The sequence below is a fragment of the Bombus impatiens genome, unplaced genomic scaffold (genome assembly GCF_000188095.3).
Source record: "Bombus impatiens unplaced genomic scaffold, BIMP_2.2 scf_0360, whole genome shotgun sequence".
Lineage (NCBI taxonomy): Eukaryota > Metazoa > Arthropoda > Insecta > Hymenoptera > Apidae > Bombus > Bombus impatiens.
The window spans coordinates 296430-315518 of NT_176779.1; the positions used below are offsets into that span (position 1 = coordinate 296430).

The window sequence follows — 19089 nt, forward strand, 5'->3', positions numbered from 1 at the left end:
GTAGTATGCATTACAATAAGTTCTATCTTGTTTCAAACAAAATATCATAACATAAAATTTCTAGGTATATAAAAAATTTGTCTTTATTAAAATTAGTATTGATTATAAATAATATAATACATATAACATATTAAATATCGTAACATAAAATTACTAGGCGTGTAAAAATTTGTCTTTATCAAAATTAGTATTGATTACAAATAATATAATACATATAACGTATTAAACAAAATTCTTATTAACTTTTTGATATTTTAGCGAACTGTACAACCATTGGCTTATCTTTTAAAATAAAACCATTTGTTTCATTAAGAGCTAATTGTGCTTGTTCTACATTTTGCAATGTGATGAATGCTTGACCCTTCATTCTACCCTCTTGCATAAGTCTCACATCATACCTAAAACAAAATAAATTATTATTAGAAACAATTGTTATTAAATTATATAACAAGCAAATTGCTTCTTATTTAATGCTTACTCAAATTCTGTTTTTAATTCAGGTACTATATATTTTCGGTAAATAAAATGTAGATCCTTCTCTTCAACTTGCTTTGTAAGATTCTTTATATATAAACGATTTGATGGTTTTCCAGGGTGGTAATTTTTAAAAACAGGAAGTAATCTTTGATCTATAATGAACAAAATATAATGAAAAAAAGGTTTAATATGTTCTTTCTTTGATTGTTTTGTTATATTTAGAAGAATACAATGTTTTATTGAGAATATAATAATTCTTACCATTAGCCGAAATTCTATTGTTCGCTAATTGATTAGATGTAATTACTTTTTGCTCAACACCCTTAGTATTTTCGCTATTTTCAGCAAAATCAAGGGGTTTAGAAAGCGGAAACATTAACCCAAAGCCACCATCTGCAGCATTGTTCGAATCAGTATTTTCCTCTTTATTTGAAGCATCTAAGAGTTTATCCACCATTTTCAGTTCAATTTTAAGATTTTTTGTTTCACCACGTTGTACTGGCTCAAACATATCTGCTGGTTTTACAACTTTTTGTGTAGAATTTGAAGATGTTATTTGTTTATTTGGATTAATAAATTTTGGAATTTTTAAACGTTTTTTATGTTGTAGACGTTTTCTTTTTACAGGTATAATTTCCATAGGTATTGCATTATCTTCCTCATTTGACTCTATTTCCGATTCCTCTTCTTCTATTTCCTCATTGAAAATATCTATTGTATATTATATATTAAATATATATATAACTTAAGAAAAGAACATAAGAAGAAGAGAAAATATAATTTCATTACCTTCATTTTCTTTAGTATATAAACTTTCTTTTATAAAAATATCATTATACTTTTCTATATCATAAGCTTCCTTAAGTGCTGGAAATTCTGCTTCTAACTCTTCAAAAGGAGGTGGTAAATTCATCCTATTCATCAAATGTAAAACCTATGTAAACATAAGATAAGATAAATGAATAAAGAATATAGTATATTAAATTATACTTTTATATTATATTTTAATTTCTTCACCTGAGTATAAAATACTGGTTCTTTTAATAATTGTATGGCTATTCTTATTAAAGTGCCTTTTGTTGGTGCTGAATATTTATATTGTATATTTGGTGGAGGTGGCTGAGTAAAAACTTGGTTCATAGTCCAACTATTTAGTTTCTGTAGAAATGTTTGAAAGTTAGATCTGTTTGTGGATTCCTTCTTACTTTCTTCTTTTGTAAGTTTGTTATTATCAACATTATTTTCTGTTTTTTCTATTGACATAGACTTTTTAGCAAATTCAACCGTTAAATATTGTCCTTTGACATTTAATTGATGTAAACGTAACAATGCTTGTGTGGCTATTTCTTGAGATTGGAATTTTGCAAAAGTTATAGTGTACTTTTTAGAAAACCTCAAAGTTCGGGTTTTAGTAGCACCATATTTTTTGAATAATTCATTACGTCGTTCATCAGAAAGTTCTGGTGGCAAATGAAGAATTCTAAGTGTATCTGAGGCCTAAAATAAATAATTTCGTTAATATATTTAATAAGAATAAATATTTTTATTAATATATTTAAAAACGTATTTCTGAATTCCATATAAAATTTAAAAAAATAAAATAAAAACCAAAAATACAATGAATCTAAGTAAATATCAAATTATGACAGGTTAAGTATTAATGATATAATTTATAACATAAACTTAATAAAATTTTCATTTCTATTTATAATTTCTCAGTCATATGCATATAAATATATTAAATTACATGTGCTATTTCAGATGACATCCTAAATTTAAAAAATTATCAAATAGTGTCAAACTATATTTATGATTATACTGCAGATCGTAAACATAAAGAACTTGTATGGACTATACACATCATCAGAAAGGAAATTATGAACCTGGAGGCTGAAGTCCAGCGACATCTTAAGATATATTAATTAATAAGGCCGCGGCATATTCAATTTTGACAATTTTATTTGCTCCTACTTATAGTTTCTAGAAATTTTACTTAAACTAAAGTTTTTGTTAATTTTATTGTTACCACAAGAACGTAATAAAGATCAAAAACCAGATTAATCCACTAATTATATAATAAACTATAAATATATTTAATAAGTTAGCTACAAAGTTTTTAAATTAAATGTAAGTTTCGCGAAAAGAAGATTTCTGCTTACGTTTATTTTATATTTGATATCTTTTCTAACTGTTCTATAAGTATCCTATTCTATTTTATATTTTTTTGTTTTAATTCATCCGTTCTCTATGTACTACTACGCGAATGCTGTCATGGAAACAGTTTATACGGAACTACTTTCGGAAGTTCACTTGTCAATTTGATCCGCCGAATTTACCGGCAAGTTTAAAAACAACGATTATATTTTATTCGTAGTATATCAATTGCATTCTCATCGTCAAGAGACTTCATAGCTTGCGCTAAGCTTAATACAATTTTTCAACTAGGATTATTGACTGTTCCTAATATTCGCTTCTACTAAAGTATCGATTGGCGTTCGCGAAAGTGACCGCAAAGCAGAATAATCTGTTGCTCGTTGTATTTAAGGATATTCCAATTTCCAAATGTAAGTAAGATCTGACAACCTGATTGAAAATTATATAATAAACATTTGTATTCAAATTTCCATGGATGTAATTCAGAGTATAGGCATTTAATTATTTATTTTATTGTAGTTACCAAGTATGTAGTGCCAAATCGTATTGCAGATAATGGTAATCAATAATCAAAATTTATGATAAAAAATGATTGTATATTTTAACATATCTCTATATAGGTGTCTATATTATCGTACATCTACAATAGATCGTTAACTAAAGTAGATATTAAAATAAAAAAATAATTTTTATATTACTCTCATAATTTTATTGAAAAAGTATTACATTCTTATATGAAAAAAATACATTTCTTACGGAATGTATCATGTCTCTAAATAAACAAACAAGTTATTAAAATATTTCAGTCATTATAACAAATATTAAATTTATATGAAATTCCTATAATATATCTAATAAATTTGTATCCTATAATATAATAATAAACTGATTATAAATTAAAATAGATTATGTATCCAGGTTTAATCGAGACAGAGATCACAATAGAGCCCGCAGAGGTGGTAGTGGCAGAGGTAACAATAAAGGAGGTAGTGATAGTATTCGTGGTAATAGCATTAATATATGCGGTATACGTGGTAGAGGCACTACTAATAATATCAGAGGTATTGTAAAAAACAAACAACCTGGAGGAGCTCTTAGAAAAATCAATTGGGATGTGAGATCTTTAGAACCTTTGCGCAAAGATTTTTATATTGAACATCCTACAGTAAGAAGCAGGTAAAAACCTTTTATCTACTCTTTATTATTTTCTTTAACTACAATATAAATTTCAATACAATACTTTACACTAGATCAAAAGAAGAAGTATGCCAGTTCAGAGAAAATGCAGAAATAACTATAAAAGGTGACAATATACCTAATCCTATTCAATATTTTGAGGAAGGAAACTTCCCACCGTATGTATTGGATGAAATACATAAACAGGGATACTCTCAACCTACAGCAATTCAAGCACAAGGATGGCCTATTGCACTTAGTGGCAGAGATTTAGTTGCTATTGCACAAACTGGCTCTGGAAAAACGCTAGGAGTGAGCCAAATTAGAGATACATTAATTTTTAACTTGTAGAAATGTAAAGACGTTTTTTTTTTATTAAGAGTTAAAATATGCACATAATACATGTATATAAAATTAAGTTTTAATGAGTTTATATGAATTGATAAACTTTTAAAATATTTTTATTTCAGTATGTTTTACCAGCAATTGTACACATCATACATCAACCACGTCTTGGTAATGGAGATGGTCCAATTGCTTTAATCTTAGCTCCTACAAGAGAATTAGCCCAACAGATTCAGGAAGTAGCTAATTGTTTTGGAGAAGCAGCAGGTGTAAGAAATACCTGTATCTTTGGTGGTGCACCCAAAGGCCCACAGGCACATGATTTAGAAAGAGGTGTTGAAATATGTATTGCTACACCAGGTAGACTTATTGATTTCCTGGAAAGAGGGACTACAAATTTACGCAGGTATAACTATTATTTTTAACTAAAATTATATACAATTAAAATATTTTCAATATATATGATATTGAATATGCATTATTTTAGATGCACATATTTAGTATTAGATGAAGCTGATAGAATGTTGGATATGGGTTTTGAACCTCAAATAAGAAAGATAATTGAACAAATTCGACCTGATAGACAGGTTTTGATGTGGTCAGCTACATGGCCTAAAGAAGTTCGTGCATTAGCTGAAGACTTTCTGACTGACTATACACATCTTAATATTGGTTCTCTGACTTTATCAGCTAATCATAATATTATTCAAATTGTGGATGTTTGCCAGGAGTTTGAAAAAGATTTAAAATTATATAGACTACTTCAAGAAATTGGAAATGAAAAAGAAAATAAAACAATAATTTTTGTTGAAACAAAACGAAAAGTGGATGATATTACAAGAAATATCAGGCGAGATGGATGGCAAGCATTGAGTATTCATGGTGATAAAAATCAGCAAGAAAGAGATCATGTATTACAGGAATTTAAAAGTGGAAGAGCTCCTATTTTAGTTGCAACAGACGTAGCTGCTAGAGGCTTAGGTATGCGTTACTTCTTCATAGTACTTAGATTATTTACACAGTCAAGAATATCGGGTGAATATGGGAATTGGCAACACTTATTGGATTAGCCAGATGCGTTATTAATAAGACCAGTGGACAGCTATGTATGTAGCAATGTGTGATTTATTGAAATTTTTTGATAGCAGAGCCCTTACAATACACAGATTAAACTCTATTTTAACTTTATTTTTATACTTTATGATATGATTTACGTTTTAAACAGGTTTGTATTTCTTTTATCATTAATGAAATATATAGGGTTACTTATATGTATAAATATTTAAATAAACATATTTTTTCAATAATAAAATTTATATGAAGGGTTCTAAAGAAATGCACACAAGCTACCACTAAGACTGTCTGCTTTTCTTTTTCAGAGGCACAGAGTACCCTAAGTGAACGCAGTGTACTGCCAGTATTGGGCAGACACAGTGAATGTTTTATTTTTCTTTGCTTGTATTATATCAATAACAATATCAAAATATTAAACATACGCCTGTGTTTTCAATTTTTAAATTCTTATATAGTATTATATATTTTTGAATTTAAATTTAAGAATTTAATACAGATTTTAATTTTATAATATAATAATAGTAATGATTACATCGAAAATGTTTATAATACAATAATTATAAAGTAATCATACATTAAAAAAAAAATTCTGTTTTACCGTATATATGTAAGTAGTATATATTATATTTATTTTTTTATCTTTGTCTATTGATTTGCTGTTATAGTATGTCAAACAATTCTCAAGCGTTTTCTAGTGCCTCTAATTGTTAAAATTATTATTTAAAATCTAAAAAGGTCAATGCATTCAGGCTTAAACATTAAAATGCTGCCTTTATCCCAAACCAGACACTACCGCTGTGTCTGTCTAATCTCTAGGCCATCATACATGACTGAATAGCCCTACATTTAAAAGTAAATGGGGCTGTTTTTGCTGATTTTGAAATGGAATTTCCAACTAAAAGGTGGGTGGTTTTCAAACCTGACTTATAGACAAATATATTTAAGTGAAAATTGGGGGATATTGTTCCATCTCAATAAAAGTTAAAAACTTTTAAAAATTTTATAATAATTTAATATATTCGAAACAATTTTATATATTTCATCTCAAGCATTCTATATAATTACTTTTGCAAGTTTGAAGATCATTCTGTGAACTTGACACACTCAACAAATGGGGTGATGATTATTACAAACAATATACATATAAGTATAAATATTAGGAAAATTCTTATATTTTGTAAAATATTTTTTCACAGATGTGGATGATGTTAAATATGTAATAAACTTTGATTATCCGTCATCGTCAGAAGATTACATACATAGAATTGGTCGTACTGGACGAAGAAGACAAACTGGTACCGCTTATGCATTCTTTACAACTCATAACATGAAACATGCAGGAGATTTAATAGAGGTATTAAGAGAAGCAGGACAAAATATAAATCCACGACTTACTGAAATGGCAGAATTAGCTAAATCAGGAAGTTATGGAAGCAGAAGTATGTGTTTAAATTATTTTCATGTCAAGCTTAAATAAATTTCATAATTCATTTATTTTGTATTTTTTGTGAAAGGTGGCAAACGATTTATGAGCAATGACAGAAGTAATGCTAGACGAGGTAATACTGATACCAGAGGAAGAGGTGGTTCTACGAGAGGAAGAGGTCGTGGTGGAAATTCTTATCAATCTACTTCAAACAATTATTCAAATTCAGATTACAATAGCTATAACAATATGAGACAAAGTAATTCAACTAATCAGAATACAGGGTATGGGTATACACAGAGAACTTATGGGCAGAGCAATTTAACACCAAGTTATGGGGGAGGAGATAATTATGGAAGTACTTATCAGTATAGAGGAACAACATACTAAAAATACATATACTATATTACAAACAAATTTTACTATCAAAGTATGTTAATAACAGTATAGTTACATTTGTGTTAATCTTAAGATAAATAAAATAAAGAATACACAAAATATGAAACAGAACCAAAAAGCATCATGTATTTTATATACATGATAAAGAAAAAAATAAAAAGATAGTTAGTAATGGTTAAAATAATGTTTGTTAAATATGTATGTATTATTTTAAAAGTTAAAAACTACATTTCATTATACAAAATGTTTTAAAAAACATTTCAGGTTAATAAATATATATTATGTTTTTATTATATAATTTATAACTATACTATATTTTGTGTTAATAATATTTTGTGTCAAAGTAAAAAATATTTTAATTAAGGAAGCTTTGTGAAAAATAATATTTAAGTGAAATTAGCTTATTATATTTTGTTATACATATCATATACATATAGAATGTTAAATGATGTTTATTAAATATAATTTAATATAATGATGTTCATTAAATATAACTACAAAAAATTTAAAACTTAATATTTTTCACAAATATATATATATATTATTTTTCATTTATTATGATAAAATTTTATTCAATAAATTTTGGTACATGTATAAAATAAATTGTTTATTTCACTGCGTGAATATATCAAACAAGTTATATAAGTGCTAAAATTTCCCATTAAATAATTATAACTAAATGTATTTTGTTATATTTTTATGTTGTGTGTGTGCGTGCGCATTTCAAGTTATATTAATAAAATTATCCTTTTTAACAAAATTAACTGAGTTGTTCTTACCTATAAGCTATAAAAACAAAAGACATTAATAAGTTGATAGTTTGTTTATCAATCCGATATTTTATTTTAATGTATTTTTCCTACTCGATACTATTATTTCCGGTATTTTATGCAATTATATTTCATAAAATATTTATACTTAATATTTAAACTTTAATAGTTGAAAAAAATAAATAAAATATTTTGTACATGGTTAAAGTATGTTTAAATGATAAAAGTAATATATGTTAATATATATAAAATGATAAAATTGAAAGTAAAATGGAGGTATTTCCTGATACAATACGACGCCATGATATTTGTTTCACAGATCCTCTTCGAATCGTATAACGAGAACGCGTAATAGAAAGTAGAACATACTTTTGCTTGGTTCTTGTTAGTGGTACGTGTTGCTATTAAGGAAAATCATCGCAATTCTAATTTTGGAGTAATAAGTATCTTTATGAGAATGTAAGTTATATGAAATTTCTATTAGCATTACGTAAAAATACCTATTTCCTGTAAATTTCTTATTGACATTTGATGTCTATGATTGACTGCTTTACTCCATATTGTTCTTATATTAATGAAATTTTTGCGCTCATACTTAATATATATCTGGCTTTTAAACTTATTTGTAACACATTACTTATTATTAAAGGATAGTTTTAATATTAATAATTTGTTTTTATAAGTATGAAATATATGGATCTTGATTTTATAATTATAATCTCACGAATTCACAGCACGTGTTTAAGCTACATTATTAAAATTTATTTTACTTCATATGATTAAAATAGTATTAAATACATATACTTATGTTATAAATGATATACGATATATTAGAAAACAAAATATTTTTTTTATAATATCATTTACAACTATTCACATAATTATATCTATGTATATAAACTGTGTACTGTATTCACAGTTAGTTAATACATAGAAATTACTTTATGTTTAAGGGCGTATCGTGATCGTGAACGTAGTGATAGAAGAGGAGGAGGAGGAGTACGTGGAGGAGGTCGTTTTAGCGGTCGAGATGGAAGTAGTGGAAGTGGGAGATTTGGTAGTAATTCCAATAGAGATAGTAGTTTTGGAAACAATAATTTTAAAAACCGGCAACCTGGAGAACGGCTTCGAAAACCAAGATGGGATATGAGTGCATTACCACCATTTAGAAAAGATTTCTATCAACCTCATCCTAATGTTACAACTCGAAGTTCACATTTAGTTGAAGCTTATCGTTCAGATAAAGAAATTACTGTAAAAGGAACAAATGTGCCAGGGCCAAATATATTTTTTGAGGAAGGTGGATTTCCAGACTATGTGTTAAATGAAATTCGTAGACAAGGTTTCGGGGAACCAACTGCAATTCAGGCACAAGGGTGGCCTATTGCTTTATCTGGACGTGATATGGTTGGAATTGCTCAAACTGGGTCTGGGAAAACATTAGCATATATTTTACCAGCAATAGTACATATAAATCATCAACCAAGATTAAATAGAAATGATGGTCCTATAGCTTTGATTTTAGCACCAACAAGAGAACTTGCACAGCAAATTCAACAAGTTGCATCAGATTTTGGTATTTCGTCACAAGTAAGAAATACATGTATTTTTGGTGGAGCTCCAAAAGGCCCTCAAGCTCGTGATCTTGAACGAGGTGTTGAAATTTGCATAGCAACACCTGGACGACTTATTGATTTTCTAGAACGTGGTACAACAAATTTACGTAGATGCACATACTTAGTACTTGATGAGGCTGACAGAATGCTTGACATGGGTTTTGAGCCACAAATTAGAAAAATTGTAGAACAAATCCGACCTGATCGACAAACTCTTATGTGGTCAGCAACTTGGCCAAAGGAAGTTCGTAATCTTGCAGAAGAATTTTTAACTGACTATATACAAATTAATATTGGTTCTCTACAATTAGCTGCTAATCATAATATCCTTCAAATTGTTGATGTATGTGAAGAATATGAAAAAGAGGGTAAACTTATGAAACTTTTAGAAGAAATATCAAATGAACCAGAGAATAAAACTATTATTTTCGTTGAAACTAAGAGGAAAGTAGATGATATAACACGTGCAATTAATAGGTATGGATGGCAAGCAATTGGCATCCATGGAGATAAAAGTCAACAAGAAAGAGATTATGTATTAAATCGTAAGTGTTAACTGTAAAATTCTATGTATATAAACATATTCTGTCCAATACTAGAGAATTTATTTCAGAGTTCCGGAATAGCAGATCTGCCATTCTAGTAGCTACAGACGTTGCAGCAAGAGGATTAGGTAAGAATCCGTTTACACACAAGTGGGTATGATGTAAGGGTCAGGCTGCGATGGTTATTTCACATTTGTGAGAGTTGTATAATTGTGATGTGGCAACGGATAACGGCATGTGCCAGACTGATTGACATTAGTCCTTTCTTGGTGTGAATGGAAATTGTTTAAAAAATACAGAGGTTCAAGAAGAGAACTATCAATTAATACAATTACTGATTCAAGTCTCTTTCCTATTTCGTTTAGGATATTTTAATTGATTTCCATTAACTCATTATTTAGGGAACTTAATGATATAAAATCACAAACAGAAAGTTAATGCTGTTATTTTCGTCTTTTCAGCACAACAATACTGAAGGGATACTTTGTAATTTTAGTTTTATTACAATTTAGGTGGATTTTGACATACTTTTAATCTCTAATAATCTATAAATTCTATAACGTAATATTTTCTTAATAAAATTTCATTAATTTTAATAAATGAATATTTTAGTATTAATTTAAGACATGAGTTATGTTCTGAGGAACATCATAATTCGTTTCCTGATTATAGTGCTATATTATTATTATTGTCAATATTGGAATTAAAAGTAAGTCAAAATATTTCAGCATTAAAATTAGTGTAGGTAAACAGGTAAGATGATAGAAGATTCATGTTTTTAAATTTTGCTCTGATTGAGAAAAGTCTTGTCAGTCTGGTATTAACGTGCTGTTCTATGTGTTTTCAGAGGCACATGCGACGGAGTTTTATCAATGATAAGAACTCTGGAGAGCTTGCTTTGGAATATATAATTGAATGGGGCGTGACTGCTGGTCTGTCCCCGTGCAACAAGCTAACCTAACGCTGTGCCTCGGCTCACCGTGCCACTTGAAAAAACACACTCTCACTCTGTACCTGCGACGGTCCAAAGTATGGAAATCATAGAGTTAGGGTATCTAGCAAACAAGGACTACTAGACAGGATAGATGTTGTACCATTTATTTTCTTAGATTAGAAGGGTAGGAAACGGCATTACTTTGTTTTGCACTGTTTGTTAAATTATATTTCCACTAAATTAAAAAAAGTAAATTTAGTTTAAATTTATAATCTATGTATGTCCGATTTACAAATTGTTAAAAATATGCATTAGTACAAAAGAAAGTTTGTGAACTCCTAACAGTGCAAAATAAATGTTGGTGTTACTCATGCAATGGAATGCGTGTGGGGTTGATCGGAGAATGCACATGGTGCTCATCCAATGTTCCAACCTCACGGAAGCAATGTGCAAGGACCAAATTTTGAAAGACCAGCACAGATCCATACTTTGGTGCGGGAGAGAAGGGTGTGAAGTTACTAAGAGTAAATATACAGCTCGCTAACGCATAAAGTGAGAATTCCATGAGAACCATCTGAGCTCTGATTCCTCTACATTTCCAAAAATGTATTTACGTTTCCAGCTTTTGGCAACCACAGGTAAATAATATAAAAATTTGCTCTTTGTGGTCAACTCATTTGTGTATTTCATGTGAAAATTATAAGTGGAATTAAGGACTGAGGAGTTAGTGATGAATAATAATGAATAAATATTTCTAATATAAAATGTTTTATCTCATCAAATTTTGTATACAAAAAAGTACTGTTTAATTCCATTTGTATTGCACATAACATGTCTACTAATGCTTTAATTAATTCGCTTTGTAAGTTAATTGAACCACAAAGACACAAGTAATTTTCGTTTTTGATGATTATAACTTCTAATGTTATATAGATGTGGAAGATGTTAAGTTTGTGATAAATTTGGATTATCCATCCAATTCTGAAGACTATGTACACCGGATTGGTCGTACAGGACGTTCACAGCGTACGGGAACTGCGTACGCATTTTTCACTCCTGGTAACGCACACAAGGCTAGTGACTTAATTCAAGTTTTAGAAGAAGCAAAACAAGTTGTAAATCCCAAACTATATGAATTATCGAGGAATCCAGGCATTTATAAAAGTATGTATATTTATAAAAGTATGTATTTTTCTTTGACGTAATTAATTTTGCGTTTAATATCTTTGTTTTACGTTTTTTATTGTAGGAGGTCGTTATGGGGGACGTAGTGGAGGTGGTGGAGGACGTGGTTCTGGGGGCCGTGGCGGCACTTCCCGTGGTTCGCGTGGCGGTCGCGACGGAGAGAGAGGTGGCAGATTTGATCGTTCTAATGGCGGTGGAGGAGATCGAGGAAATAAGTGGAATGGTAATAATAGCAGTATAACGTCAAATAAAAATTGTAAGAGTTCTATCTTCTTTCTACTTTACTTTTTTAATGTACATTATTAAATAATCTATGTTTATGTAGGTGGTGTGGGAGGAGGCAACTATAATAGTAAAGCATTTTCTCAAAACAATTATGGAGGAGGATCTGGTGGTGGTTCCAGTGGTTATAGTCAAAATGGTGGATACGGAGGCAGTGGAGGAGGTGGAGGTGGCAGTAATTATAGACAACAAAATGGCTATTGATTACAAAATAATTCATTTTGAATGAATGTTTTATGTAATATAGTAAAGAAATGTAAACAAACTAAAGAATGTTCTATAGAACGGGTTTTTTTATGTAACGTGCTTCTCGCAATTAAACACAAAGTAGAGTAAAATGCACGTGATATTATGGCCCGTTAAAGTAATATGATTAAATGTATTAGCAAGCTAGGTTACGACAATTTAAGGACATTCATAATCATTCTTAAAAAAAAAAAAAAAATGAAAAAGATAAAAAGCGTATATGCAAATGTAATGTTAGGTAGAATGTTACTAATGATTTTTGACATGTGATACTTGCAAATACGACTATATATTTCACGTACAACTTTAATTATTTAAAAGTCCTAATGTATTTGGTACATTAAACAAAAGTAAAATGAAATGTAAAACAAAAGTAAAAAGAAAATCGAGCACAAAATATTGACAAATAATGTTCTTTAAAATATGGGACTTTAAAGAAAAATAGTAAGAAATGAAAAAAATGATTTCAGGACAATATACTTAGTTTATGCTGACTATTTATACTAAAGTTGTGTAGTTTATAAAGATGTGTTTTTTGTAAATGTATCGGTATAAGTCGTAAATGCATGGATCATCTGTATTATTTCAAACGTCCAGTACATTAAATTGTATTCTACTTAAGAGGATATAAAATCCTATGCAGTGTAGTATTAGACATTTAATAAAATAATATAAGTATAAAATATTTCGATAATTCTATATAAAATTTTATTATAGCTTACTTTCCTTATTTGGAAGGTAAATTGTATTCGTTAAATTTTTTATTAAATTCAAAAATACTAAATTAGGAACTCATATTATCTTGGAACAATGTTACAATCAGTTTACTATATTCTATATACAAATTTTGTTAAAAAATAACTAGGGTTTTTATCCATTGAAACAATATTTTTTATTTATTATTTCATCGCTTATGGTAAAATATTACGATAATATGTGACATTGCGAGTAATCAGTTCTATCTGTTCCACGAAAAGATATCTTTCTTATTGAGTGGCTTTGTGGCATTTATCAAAAATCATGCAATCAGGTCAGAGTTTATTGATTCATTCCAACACAATCTTGTACAGTTACACTTTTGCGATAGAGTTACACAACTGCCGATTATGTGTGCCTGTCTGATTACTTTTACGATAATAGAATTTACATTGTAATATCATTAGTCATTCTTTATAGTATTTAGCGTATAATATATTAATCTGTATATTTTAGTGTTCTATGATGTTGCGTGAATATATTTTTTGATGTTAGCTGAATAAATTAAAGAATCATTAGGTCATAATTCTAAAAATAAAATATTCATGTCTTATCAATACAGTAAATTTTGTAGATCTGAAATTGCCGTAATATTTTTATATTGTACAATGTTGTTTAATAAATAATGAAGTATTCCATTCTCATTGTAATAATGCTATATTATGTCATTAAGCTGTTGTTCCATAATTAGTGTATTTCTATACCAGTTTTTGTTTAATTGCAACATTAAATTTGTGAAATAGGAAAAATATGTCAATTTCAAATTACGTAATTTATAGAATTTATAGCAATATAGGTAGATCTTACGAAATTAAGAAATATTTAAAAATCTGTAACATAAAATAAGTTGTTTCGGCTCACAATACTTAATTGTAAATCACTTTATATATTTAATATATGGATATCATTCCAATATATTATACAAAATCTACTATTGTAAAAAACCTTACGAACGACTCCAATTATTAGATTTTTAAATATTTACAATTGCTAAGCAACAGTATTACCTCGATAATAGACGCATGTTGGAACCGAGTTGTGTATGCTAACAAGGGAGGTAGGTGTGTGGAAATTGCCAGTTATCTTTTCAGCTTTTTCGCTTAAAGTCAAACATCCACTGATAAACGAAGTTGTATTATGGTACACTGTATTAAATTAAAAAATATTTGCTTCAACACATATATATAGAACCATTTACGTCAAAAACTAAAATGTTTCCTAAAGCGTGCTATGTTTTAATTTTGATGGATATGATTCTGTACATATTAGAACAAATATTTTTAAATTTAGTGTAGTGTACTATAGTTAGGAACTTTATCTTAATTTTCCGGTGGATTCCTGTCTTAAGCATGTACCTATAAATTATTGGAGGCTCGAAGGCGAAAGTGAGATATGTGCTATCGGTAAATGAATCAGACATATGTTCATCAGAAAATCCTCAAAACTTAATTGCAATAATCTTTGCAATTGTAAGGTGTTGTTTGTAAGGTGCAAAAATTGTAAGGTAAAGAACATAAAAATTTTATTTTTTCAAGTTTGATGATTTATGAGATATATCCAAGATATATATATTTATACATATATATCGTCTACTACCGATACAGTATTATACACATATGTATATTAATGATAATCGAAGTGGGGATGAATTGATGAAAAGTATATGACGCGACGAATGACGCGTGAGTCGGCAATACGCGCAGTCAGCGCAGTGCACTCCAAGATTTCGTGTAGTGTGCTCTGTAGTTACCGGTTATTATTTATTGAGCAAAAGAATTTTTTCTGTTTTGTATTATAAGTATCAATTTCATTCATTATGACAGAAAATCGCAAAGAAGTAAGGGTATGGTGTGATGGATGGTAAGTTCTTATTAAATTATATTTGTCCTATACTTAATTTAAATTTTACGTGCTTGTTGTCCACACTTGGTGTATGACTATGACTTTTTGTTAATAGGATGTCGATCAATAAAGTTTTGATACGAATGACACAATTATATGTATACAGTGATAGAAAATTATACGTATAACAGAAATTACAGTGATAATTTTGAGTAGTTCATATCTGTGACACTGTTATAATTGCCGTTTTCATTCTTTTTTTACGTTTTAACGTATTATGTATGAGACAATTTATAAAACCTTTATTATATTAAACTACGCGAATTCCGCTATCAAACAAATACATTTAAACTTTTCACCTGTACATTTCGTTATAAATGTACAAATATTTTTTTCAAATGATTATTTTTTCAATACAGCTATGACATGGTGCATTTTGGCCACGCGAATTCCTTGCGTCAAGCGAAGGCATTAGGTGATTATCTAGTTGTGGGTGTACATACAGATGAAGAAATTACTAAGCATAAGGGACCACCAGTATTTATGGAACAAGAAAGGTATATCTTTATTCAAATAAAACAATTGAATTACTTTGAATTTTAAATAACTTTTATAGCAATTTTTGTTAATTATGTATAAATATATAAAAAATAATTAATGTTGTGCAAGTAATATCATAAGCAAATTATTATACTTTTAGCATTAAAGCAAATTAATTTATGGTTGTTCTATAATTAAATATATTTATATTAGGTACAAAATGGTTCGTGGTATCAAGTGGGTAGATGAGGTAGTTGAAGGAGCACCTTATGTTACGACTTTAGAAACATTAGACAAATACAATTGTGATTTTTGTGTTCATGGTGATGATATCACCATGACAGCGGATGGTGTAGACACGTATCATTTGGTCAAAGCAGCAGGTCGTTATAGGTATATATAAAATAAATTAATATAAGAGAGTTATATTAATAATAATAAAAGTTAAGAATAAATAAAATATAAACAAATATAATTATTACAGGGAAGTTCAAAGAACAGCTGGTGTATCAACAACTGATCTAGTAGGCCGAATGCTGTTAATGACACGGCAACATTTTAAACAAGGAGATAGTGAATATAGTGTTGATAGAGAACCTAGTAAAAGCATGGGTCAAGATAGAACAGCACGGAGTCCATGGACAGGTTGTTCACAATTCTTACCTACTACACAAAAAATTATCCAATTCAGTGATGGGAAAAGTCCACAACCTGGAGATAAAATAGTTTATGTAGCAGGAGCATTTGATCTTTTTCATGTTGGTCATTTAGATTTCCTAGAAGTTGCAAAAAAAGAAGGTGATTATCTTATAGTTGGACTTCATACAGATCCAGTGGTTAATAGATATAAATATGGTAATCATCCAATTATGAATCTTCATGAAAGAGTACTTAGTGTGCTGGCATGCAAAGTAAGAAATAAAATATTTCAAATATCTTATAAAATACTAGTTGAGCTACAGTATATTTAAAGTCTATTATTTGATTTACATATAGTATGTTAATGAAGTAGTAATTGGGGCTCCATATGAAGTTACTAAAGATCTTATGGAACATTTCGATGTAGCTATTGTTTGTCATGGTCAGACTCCTATTATGCCTTCTGAGGATGGTTCAGATCCATATACTGAACCTAAAAGACAGAATAAATTTAAATTATTGGATAGTGGTAATGACATGACAACAGAGAAAATTGTTGAACGCATAATTCTTCACAGGTACGTTATTTTTATATGCTATAAGTGGATGTATGACTAAAAATAATTTATAAATTATTACAAAGATTACTGTTAAATTCTAAATTAAAATTACATATAATGTGCATATATCTAATACATTAAATACTAACACATTGTTACTTTAAAATACAAGATTAAAACTAAACAAAATACAATTTTGAAATTAATTGTGCGGTTTTAGAGGAAATGAACATGAGTAATAATAAATGTTGAAAATAATTTTTAATTTTAATATTATATTTTAATATTACAAAATATTTAGATTTATATTAAACTTAAATGTAATTGTTTTTTAAAATTATCACTCAATAGAAAAATGTTAAATATATCTAATAATGATTGTGTAACTTTAATGAGCATTTGAAATTATCATACTTCATTAAATAAAAGATATAGAAATATTTTTATTTCATATAATATTTTTTTTATAATATAAATATAGTCGATACTCAATATTACTCAAAATTACTCAAGATTATTATTACTAAATAATTCCACAAAAAAGATGTACTGTATGCAGTATTTTGTCTTCCTAGGTCATATGAACTACACATAATAATTAAAACAATACATAAATAATTAAATAAAATAATAATTATAGTTAAAACATAATAATAATTAAAAACTTGAACAACTGTTGATATGTTGAATCTTGCCATCTTGCATTTTGTCATTCCTCATTCAGCTTCAAATAAGCATCTTTTTCTTTACTTTATTTTGAAATTTTATATCATTCATCACTCATGCTTTTATAATGGGATATGCAAGTTTATGCTATCAAACACTTCATGGATTCATCTTATATTTCTATTTACGTGTAGTTTGTGTAAGTGTGTATTCTTTACAAAGAAATTTATAATTTATTTATTTTATCATAATTAAGATTGTAAAATATATTTGCATATCCCAACGTTTTAAGACAGACTCACGATGTTTTGATATAGTGCTTAATTGCAGGTTGGAATTTGAAAATAGGAATTTAAAGAAGGAAAAAAAAGAACAAGCAGCTTACGAAGCCTTCATAAAGTCTCAGAAAAAAGAAAGGACTGAATAATTTATTCTATACACTCAAAGTGTGTGATAATTATATTTTATGGAACATATTTGTAAATATGATATCACACTAATATTTAAATTATTTAATTCTATTCGAAAATATGTGTGGTTTAAATATTTATAACCATGCTAAATATTTAAGGTATTAACATATTATAGACAATTTTTTTTCCAACAACTCAACGACAAAAACAAATACAACGATAAAGGTATGCAAAAGATTGTGAATATTTGTAAACTTAAATATTTCTAATTAGGAAGGTTTAGAGCAGCTTATTTTATGTTACATGCTAAGTCTAAATATGCACACATATATATAAATCTGGTATTAAAATTTGGTACTAGGATATTATTAATAAGCTTTTGATTATGTATCATGATGTGAATATTATATAAAAATGGAACTTTTACAATGTTAGGTTTTACTTATATATTTTATGTATTTTTTTACAGAGATTTTATCATCATATTTAAGGCATTGTTTATTTTTTTGACAATATATGCACTAGTTTATTACTATAATTAATCTATATGAAATTAAAAATTTAAGCAAATGATTTTATAAACATTTTACAACCAAAACATGTATATTTTTAATTTCATAGTCACTTAGTTAAATCTAGTTTATAATTGGATTCTTTTTGTATAGCACATAAAGTGGAAATAGTAAATAAATTTATAAGTGTAAATTATTAAATCTATCTTATTAACTCTTAAATGATTAATTTGTGAAATGTTATGATTATTTTTAAATCTGTTTTTACATTAAATATTTTTTCTTATAACTTAGAATATAGTTGGAGTATGACTATAATAATTTTGCATAATTATTTGGAAGGAAAGATAACTATATATATTCTTCATAGCACATAAAGACACAATATTATAATAATTAAAGATAATAGTAACATAATTATTTAAATAAATTGTTTATTATAGTATTATTGTTCTATGAAATGTAATTTTGTGCATTTGCAATCGATATTTTTTTTACAATATTTAATTGTGCAGTATTTGTAGACTTATTG

The 19089-nt window shown here is 28.0% G+C and overlaps 4 protein-coding genes and 1 long non-coding RNA gene across 9 annotated transcripts; 4 read left to right on the top strand and 1 right to left on the bottom strand.

Moving 5' to 3' along the window:
- Nucleotides 1–157: 157 nt before the first annotated feature.
- LOC100741941 (RNA-binding region-containing protein 3) lies at nt 158–2361 on the bottom strand. 2 transcript variants are annotated; one of them, XM_012385803.3, is made up of 6 exons: nt 2225–2361; nt 1495–1974; nt 1267–1411; nt 739–1167; nt 479–629; nt 158–398 (listed from the first exon to the last, which is right to left on the bottom strand). In XM_012385803.3, the coding sequence occupies exons 1-6, from the start codon at nt 2243–2245 to the stop codon at nt 239–241; spliced, it is 1386 nt and encodes a 461-aa protein (XP_012241226.1). In that variant the 5' UTR covers nt 2246–2361; the 3' UTR covers nt 158–238. The 2 variants fall into 2 exon arrangements, with proteins under 2 accessions (XP_012241226.1, XP_003489669.1); XM_003489621.4 differs by having other exon boundaries at nt 739–1188.
- A 377-nt stretch (nt 2362–2738) lies between these two features.
- On the top strand, nt 2739–7169 carry LOC100742059 (ATP-dependent RNA helicase dbp2). 2 transcript variants are annotated; one of them, XM_024367748.2, is made up of 8 exons: nt 2739–3041; nt 3550–3807; nt 3882–3934; nt 4034–4119; nt 4278–4558; nt 4640–5133; nt 6423–6665; nt 6741–7169. In XM_024367748.2, coding segments are annotated over exons 1-8 (1719 nt in total). In that variant the 5' UTR covers nt 2739–3039; the 3' UTR covers nt 7043–7169. The 2 variants fall into 2 exon arrangements, with proteins under 2 accessions (XP_024223516.1, XP_003489670.1); XM_003489622.4 differs by having other exon boundaries at nt 3882–4119.
- On the top strand, nt 5140–5647 carry LOC117151675. The gene is made up of 2 exons (XR_004461767.1): nt 5140–5377; nt 5532–5647. It is a non-coding gene; the product is annotated as an uncharacterized LOC117151675 (long non-coding RNA).
- A 913-nt stretch (nt 7170–8082) lies between the features above and the next one.
- On the top strand, nt 8083–14025 carry LOC100742182 (ATP-dependent RNA helicase dbp2). 2 transcript variants are annotated; one of them, XM_012385813.3, is made up of 6 exons: nt 8083–8280; nt 8775–9982; nt 10051–10110; nt 11850–12080; nt 12166–12324; nt 12427–14025. In XM_012385813.3, the coding sequence occupies exons 1-6, from the start codon at nt 8273–8275 to the stop codon at nt 12585–12587; spliced, it is 1827 nt and encodes a 608-aa protein (XP_012241236.1). In that variant the 5' UTR covers nt 8083–8272; the 3' UTR covers nt 12588–14025. The 2 variants fall into 2 exon arrangements, with proteins under 2 accessions (XP_012241236.1, XP_003489671.1); XM_003489623.4 differs by having other exon boundaries at nt 8086–8280; nt 12166–12357; nt 12427–12868.
- Nucleotides 14026–15052: 1027 nt separating this feature from the next.
- LOC100742302 (ethanolamine-phosphate cytidylyltransferase) lies at nt 15053–18475 on the top strand. 2 transcript variants are annotated; one of them, XM_012385804.3, is made up of 6 exons: nt 15053–15245; nt 15647–15784; nt 15981–16160; nt 16252–16678; nt 16764–16984; nt 17963–18475. In XM_012385804.3, the coding sequence occupies exons 1-6, from the start codon at nt 15202–15204 to the stop codon at nt 18057–18059; spliced, it is 1107 nt and encodes a 368-aa protein (XP_012241227.1). In that variant the 5' UTR covers nt 15053–15201; the 3' UTR covers nt 18060–18475. The 2 variants fall into 2 exon arrangements, with proteins under 2 accessions (XP_012241227.1, XP_012241229.1); XM_012385806.3 differs by having other exon boundaries at nt 15055–15245; nt 17950–17989.
- Nucleotides 18476–19089: the final 614 nt, after the last annotated feature.